This window comes from Phyllobates terribilis, unplaced genomic scaffold (assembly GCF_046119375.1).
Source record: "Phyllobates terribilis strain yellow unplaced genomic scaffold, ASM4611937v1 Scaffold_11__3_contigs__length_659146591, whole genome shotgun sequence".
NCBI classification, from domain to species: Eukaryota; Metazoa; Chordata; class Amphibia; order Anura; family Dendrobatidae; genus Phyllobates; species Phyllobates terribilis.
The window spans coordinates 327,832,285-327,840,542 of NW_027362771.1; the positions used below are offsets into that span (position 1 = coordinate 327,832,285).

At 40.0% G+C, this 8,258-nt stretch overlaps 1 protein-coding gene across 1 annotated transcript in view; it reads right to left on the reverse strand.

The window, feature by feature from the left end:
* CHRNB4 (cholinergic receptor nicotinic beta 4 subunit) overlaps positions 1-7,881 on the reverse strand; it is a 100,412-nt gene extending 92,531 nt beyond the window's left edge. Inside the window, exon 1 of the mRNA XM_073652652.1 lies at positions 7,030-7,881. Within this exon, the coding sequence (XP_073508753.1) occupies positions 7,030-7,081 (52 nt within the window). The 5' untranslated portion in view covers positions 7,082-7,881. The remainder of the gene's footprint in view (positions 1-7,029) is intronic.
* Positions 7,882-8,258: the final 377 nt, after the last annotated feature.

Here is an 8,258-nt window from a genome sequence, read left to right on the forward strand (position 1 = left end):
TAAAAGATATGATATGAACAATTTCAAACTGAGATGTCCCCTGCTGTGTAACGTTAGGAACAGAAGAAAGTATTTTTTTTAGTGTGGATGAGGCCTGTATAACATAGGGAATATTATCCAAACTATTTCAAACTGAGATGTCCCCTGCTGTATCACATTAGAACAGAAGAAATTTTTTTTTTTACTGTGGATGAGCCCAGTATGACATAGAATATATGCTCCAAAATATTTAAAACTCAGATCTAGCCTGTTGTATCACATTACTCAGAGCAAAAAATATTTTTTTGTTACTCTGCATAAGCTCTGCGTACAGCTGAATTTGACCGCCACTGACGTAGTAGCTGGCTTATAGCACAGTGTATCACGTTTATCACACGAAAAAATATTTTTTGGACTGTGCCTAGCAAGAGAAAAAATGTATTTTTTTACTCTGAAAACAGCTGAAGTTCAACGCCACTAAAATAGTATCTGGCTTTTAGCAGACTGGATCACCTTTGCCACATTTAAAAAACTTTTGTGGACTGCCAGCCCCAAAAAATATATTTGTTTTACTGTGCCTATATCTGCATTTCACCCAGCCAAAAATGGAAAAACTGGGCTAATACAGCTTGCACTATCACATTAGCAACAGAAAAAAACAATTTTTTTGTGCTCTGCAATCAGAAGCTCTGCAGACTCTGCATAGAGCAGAATTTCAACCCCACAAAATGAAAAGGTGGGCTGCGCTTGCTTGCTTGATCACATTAGCAAGTGCAAGAATAGATTGAAGGTATACTCATGCATGGAGCTCAATACAAGCGGTGCACAGCACTGTTGTATGGCATGGGCCCTCTCTTTCTGTATGGATCTCAGTACTTGCACAAGAAAACAAAAAATGTGCTGCACCATCGATTGCACAGATACACAGGCCAGGAATTATCTACACTATCTGACTTCCACACAAGTGCCCATCTAGCTAGCTAATATCTCTCATTACACAGGAGTACACTGAGCTGCGTCTGTCTCCCCAGCAGTTACATGGATAGAAAGGCGCTGAGGGAACATGGCCGGTTTTTATATGGAGAGGACACGTGATTTCAGCAGCCAATTGCACAAGCCCCTTTTCTGGACAATGTGGAAGCTTCCTGCGCTCTGATTGGCTGGCCGCGCTTTCCTGACTTGAAGTTACAGCCTACCAGAAAAAGAAAAAAAAAGCGCACCGCTGATCTGACCTGTTCTGAGCTCTCCACAGCCCCCCTCCCCCGCTCATCTACCACGTCTCCCCAATTTTAACAAATTTTGGTCTCCTTTCCTATTACGAATCCGAATGTGCCATATTCGTGTCGAATTTGAAACTTTAGAACATTCATCAAGCAAATTCGCTCATCACTAGTCTTCAAGTGCACTTTAAAAACCTATCACCTCAACTAGTTTACTAACTTTCCCCTGTTCCCTCCTTCTAAATATTATTCAGAATCTGCTCACTCTTATTCATCTGTCTCCACAGCCTCCATGCACATGATAACTGCACTCACTACTTGAGTATTGCACTTAAACATACTGGCTGATGACCGGATCATGCAGCCTTATATGAAAATCCCTATTGCTAGACCTCAAATAACAAGCACTTTTCACCTATTGTGTCCACCCATTTCCTTGTAGACTGTAAGCTTGCGAGCAGGGACCTCACTCCTAATGTAACTGTTTAAACTGTCTTACCTTATATTGAATTTATTGTCTGTACATATCCCCGCTTAATTGTAAAATGCTGCGGAATATGTTGGCGCTATATAAATAAAAATTATTATTATAAAATTATTACAACTGTGAACATTTGTTTTTTTTTTATTGTGAAGCAAACAACAAATAGGACAAAATAACGGAAAACTTCAGTGTGCATAACTATTCAGCCCCCTTAATCAGTACTTTGTAGAGCCTCTTTCTGCGGCAATTACAGCTACAAGTCGCTTTGGATAAGTCTCTATGAGCTGTCCACATCTTGCCACTGCCATTTTTGCCCAATCTTCAAGGCAAAACTGCTCCAGCTTCTTCAAGTCAGATGGTTTCCTCAGGTGAACAGCAATCTTCGAGTATGACCATAGATTCTCAATTAGATTAGGGTCTGGGCATTGACTATTCCACTCCAAAACATTTAAACGCTTCCCCTTATACCACTCGAGTGTTGCTTTAGCAATATGCTTTGGGTCATTGTCTTGTTGGAAGGTGAACCTCCATCCCAGTCTCAAATCACTGACAGATTGAAACAGGTTTTGCTCAAGAATGTCCCTGTATTTCGCACCATCTATCTTCCCCTTGACTCGGACCATTTCCCCTGTCCCTGCTACCAAAAAACATGCCAACAGCATGATGCTGCCACCACTATGTTTCACTGTGGGGATGATGTTCTTAGGGTAATGAGCTGTGTTGGTTTGGTGCCAGACAGCGTTTACATTGGTAGTCAAAAAGTTAAATTTTGGTCTCATCTGAGGGCAGCACCTTCCTCTGTACATTTGGGGAGTCTCCCACGTCTTTTGGCAAACTCAAAACGAGCCTTACAATTTTTGTGTGTGAGTAAAGGTTTTTTTCTGCCCACTCTTCCATAAAGGCCACCTCTATGGAGTGTACTTCTTATTGTGGTGATATGGACAGATACTCCAGTCTCTGTTTGGGAACTCTACTCCTCCAGGGTTATCTGTACGGCCTCTCTAATTTATGCCCTCCTTGCCCGGGCTGAGAGTTGGGAGGTTTGTTGTGGTACCATGTTCTTTCCATTTGATGAGAATAGATTTGATGGTGCTTTGGGTGGTCCTCAGAGATTGGGATATTTTTTTATAACCTAACCCTGACTTGTACTTCTCAACAACTTTGTCCCTCACTTGTTTGGAGATCTCCTTGGTCTTCATGGTGATGTTTGGTTACTGGTGCCTCTTGTTTAATGGTGTTGCAGCCTCTGTGGCCCTTCAGAAAAGGTGTTTATATACTGACAGACCATGTGACACTTAGATTGCACACAGGGGGGCTTCCTTTCACTAAGTATATGACTTATGAAGGTAATTGCTTTCACCAGAAATTTTTAGAGGCTTAATCGCAAAAGGGGTGAATATTTATGAACATGCCAATTTTTAGTTATTTAGTCCCATAAATTTAATTTATACCTATATTTTTCTCACTTCACTTCACTAACTTAGACTATTTAGTGCTGATGCATCACACACAAATCGGATTACAAAAATATTTAAACACAGGTTATAATGTAACAAAATAGGCAAAAAGTCAAGGGAGGTGAATACTTTCGCCCCAATTCACCCAACCAACAATAAAGGGCCTAGCTGCATCCTGTAAAAAATGAAAAATGTGCAATAAAAAGATGAAAAATAATGTATAAGATAAATACATTACATGAGGTATTGGCCTTTTATTGTTGGTTGGGTGAATTGGGGCATCTGTCCTGTGGGGTGCACGTATATAGTGCTGGACAGCCCCATCAGTGAGCATTTCTAATACTACACAGCCACTCACATATCTGCCAATTCATGGAGGGGGTGGCTGTCGCATCAGTATTTTGCACCTGTGCTTTCCCCCACCTTTATCATCGGGGTCTGCTGCATCCTGCTTGTGCTTTGGTAATCTGACCTGGTGTTGGTAAGGCCTGTTTCTTTTCTGTGATGTTTTCAGTATAACTAAGAAGAATCCTTCTACATGGAAAGTAAGAAAGGATCATATTGTCAGCTGCCAAAGAGGAAGGAGATTTCAGCAGCATCAAAATTGACACATAAAAGGAAACAATGCGAAAACTTTATTGTATTATGCTAAAATTAATAGCAGCTACTTTTATACAGATATTTAAAGCTTTTTTGGACTTTAAGTATGATCCTGATTCTTTAAATTGATAGCAAACATTTCAGATCTAATCAGGACAGAATCCTTAAATGGTTTTCCTATTTTTAGGATGTTCATTGGGAGTCCAATACGAGGCACTGACCAGCTGCTATAAGCTCCATCTCCATTCAATGCGTAGTAGTGGCTGATGCCCAGTACTGCAGAACTATTCAAGAGACAGGGTAAAACACCCAGCTTATGACAGCTGATAGCTGAGGGTGCTGGGTAACGGATCCCTTTTGATCAGATACCAATATTGATAGGTCATCAATATTCAGTGACCGTACAATACCTTTAACTTAATAGCTTGATTGTGAATGATTTTGAATGATACCATTTAGACCCTGATGTTGCCATTTAGAGAAAGCTTACTGCATAAAGATATATAAAGCTCACATTAAAGGGTTTGTACCAAGAATAGAAGTTATCCTCTATCCATAGGCTAGAGACAACTTTCTGATCACAAGAACAGGGCAGAGCCCGAGCTGAATGGAGCAGAGGTGCACATGCTTCACCTCCACTCTAATCAGATGGAGCTCTGCAGAGGCAATTCTTAGGGTTGGTGGGGATCTCAGGGGAAGGGCCTCGAGTAATCAGGAGTTTACCCCCATCTTATGGATAGAGAATAACACCTATACTTGGTATAAACCATTTAAATTCAATGGGAGCTTTTATATCAGTATGCAGTAAGCTTCCCTAGTATTATCTACAGGTCAATATATCCCCAGAATGGAGGGGCAACTGGATTTATTCTGCACGTGAATGTGACAGAGATGCAGCTCTTGCACAGCACTGGGTAAGAAAGTAGCCCATGGGGCCTGCTGTATATTATGTTGTCTACACCTGCACATTAAATCTAAGCAGGGAGTCTGTGGTTGGCTGTAGGAAAATGGGGGGAAATAAAGTTAAGGTATATGTAAGCACCAGGCAGGTCCACTTATGGTGGCACCTAACCAGACCATGTTTATGATGAATTTTGGAAGATGCCATTTAAGGTGCCCATTAGAGATATTTTTATGAGTGTAAATGGCAGTTACTTGTAGCACAGCATTCTTATAATTGCAAATATAATGGATTACTGTTATTATGTGCTAGCAGAAAAAGGATGTTTCAGTTGCCATAGTGGGTGGGGGATACCCTACAAAAAAGATAAGCCGAAGATGTCCATGCTACAAATTCTGTAGCTGATTAACTTCAGTTGACTGTCGCTGGTCAACTGAAATCAAAATTACCAAAAATCCCAGAGTGACTATGACTATACATTTTATAGTAGATTATTTGGAGCTTTGAATTTAAAAAAAAAATTCCAACCACAACAAGGATATATTAAAAAATGAATTGAATTCAGGATACTGGATAAAAAAACAAAATGATAGTAGATAATTGCGCTTCATTTTAAATCCAAGCATCCTTGATGATGGTCATCTGCATCTGGACACCGGGAGAAGACAAAGCTCACAACTTTTGCTATCACCCCATGGCGCTATGTGCATAATACAATATGATGCCACTGAATAACATGTAAAGTTTTTCCAAACTATGAAGGAAAACATTAAATATAGAGGTAATGAATAAGGAACAATGAAATAGGTGATAATATAATATTTCATTAAACTAGTGTTCCATTTTAAAAGTGTTTTCCCAATAAAAGCTGTGATTGTGTATCAATTGGATACGCCAACAATGTCTAACTGGTCGGAGAATTACAGCTTGGACTGTTAACAATCCAAAGAACGAGGCGCTGAGTAAAATGCATCGGTGTGGTGGGTGAATCGTAACACTTCAGCACCATTCAGTAAATTGGGACTACGTCACAATTCATTCATCGTCTGTTCAAATCAATAAGCTATTAATGTTATTAATGGAGCCATCCCTTTAAGACACTACATCCAGACACTGCAGTTTTGACCATTTTGTCAAAATTGCCTAATGTGACTTTCTTGAGCTTTCCTGAATATATGTGCATATACCTATTTTTTACTGTTACCCTCACAAAGTTCATGACGCGGTAAAGAGCAAGAATTTCCTTTTCATCCCTGAATGCAGATTACAATGGCACATACAATACAAAATTATTTTGGGAACACTTATTGCATAACTTGCATGGAAGAAGCCACTAGATGGAGCATTGTCTACATGTGGTTGATCCTGATCACAGTCATAATCTATTACAGCTATATAGCTATTCATTGACAACAGTAGTGTGCGACGTGGCTAATTCTGTGACATAATAACAAAAAAATAATATATGTTCCTATTGCTTTAAGTATTTCTTATTGTAATTTTGGGTCAAGGGGTATATTATATTTGGCTATCCTCTATACATGCATATGTATGTATGTATATAGATTACATAGGGTAATTCTGAAGACTCGTTATTGGATAAGGGGGCACTTAATTTTAAGTACTTGAATTGCACTCATACTTTACATTTTTAGCTTTGATGTTGCTAAAGACTTTGAGAATATTGTTAATTGCATGAAACACAAGTGGATCCTTGACCAAATCAGACTTAATCATCCGCATGAAGATCACATTGAAACACTGGAGATGTCTTAATTTAGTAATTTTATATTAAGACTCAGCTCGCTGGAATAGACAGGCTTAAAAATAGTGAAGGGGAAAAAGGATAACAAGCACCAAGATGCCACAGAGATGCTTGAAGACCCAAACAGGAGACAGGACATAATGTGGGACTTGGCAGCACTTTATATATTGAATAGCACTAATGATAAATGCTTCCCGAGAGCATATTATTAATAGCTGCTCATGTTATGTCCCCTCAGATGTGTTCGGATTATATTATTATACTCTAGTATGGGTGGAATATCGTTTCATTGGTTAATGTCTATCATATATAAATAATGACATATACTTTAAAATGCTATTTTTGAATTATGATAACTACTAAGTTATTTCTTCCAGATTTTTGGTCCTCCGGTGTATATTGTATATGATGATATTATATCACAAAGATTAGTATTTACTAGACCATTTAGTGTCCTGGCATGTGCCATACCTAGTGGTGTTCTGGATAAGTGTATTTCTTAGAATTGCTAGCACTGTTTCATTCATCTAAGAAGCAATCTCCGATAATGTCAGTGACAGCAATGCTGACGTCCCACACATTCTTCTCAGTAACAATAAAAGAAGGAAGCCTACATTACTTACAGTCTACCAGAAGCACAGCGGCCACGGATAACAGGGCGGTCAGACTTCCCATGGTACATCAGACGCGTCCTTCAGCCTGGCACCAGGGTGGTCGGGCAATGGACTCAGGATAGGCGATGGCAAGCTCCAGGATATAGGGATGATTCGAATGTGGGATTACATAGACTACAGCAGTTAAAGTTTGTGAGCAGCAGAGAGGGGAAGGCACAGAGGAAAATCGTAGCTCCAGCAGCAGGTAAGTGCCTCCAGGGTGGCGGAGCAGCCGCTGTATGGGAGAAGCTCCCTCTGGATGGTTATTGTCCGTGTGGAGCTTCTCGTGCTGTAAGATCTGCAACGTGCACCATAAATATCTCTGCAGCGTGTAACCACTCACTGGAGCACACATGAAACCAGTCATTCCCCTACATCCTTCGTAAGAGGTTAATCTTTCTCTTGGAACAAATTTAGGATTTAGCAGTTAGCTCTTTTACAACATATGAAAACACAGCCTCCGCCTTTCCCAGTTTTTCCTTTCCCCTCCTGGGACAGGTGTATATGCGGCTCAGGACAGTTCCTCTTAAGTAATTCTTTAATAATTATGTTCTCCTTTCAGATGTTGGAAATTTTGGCGGCAGACACATCGTTTTGGATCCTCCCCTCCCGCAGTCGCAAGCAGCCAGAGGCTATGCTCGTTTTTTGCGCATGCGAAGAAGTGACTTCATGCCACCCAGTGCCACACACTGGACCAGGTTTTTCTGCTTGTTCATTCCTTCTGCTATAAAAGGGACAAGAAGCTTTCTCTGGTTCTTTCAAGCATCCAGCTGTTATAAGCAGCATGCATCCTGACCTTTCTGCCTACTATTACGGTTCATCTCTCACAATAAGTGATCTTGGGAGGCCCTCTTGTGGACTGCTGGCGAATTAGTAGCTATTCATACTGTTCTTCGTCCTACATACAGTGTTAAGACTGGTCTCTGGAGTTTCTGGCTGATTAGTTCTGGATACAAGAATGCAAGCAAACACAATTTATCAAAGTTGTCATATTCCCCTTGAACGGGACAGAACAGCAACATTGTGATACTGACATCAACCCTGAGACAAATTCATGTGATTTCTTGGATGAACTCTTTTGTCTAAGCATATATTTTAGAGATAAAGGATTCCAGTGGGGAGCTAATCATGCACAAAGGGCAAAAATCTGTAGATGTTATTTTGATATGAAATATTTATGTTTGGTTCACCCTTAGGTA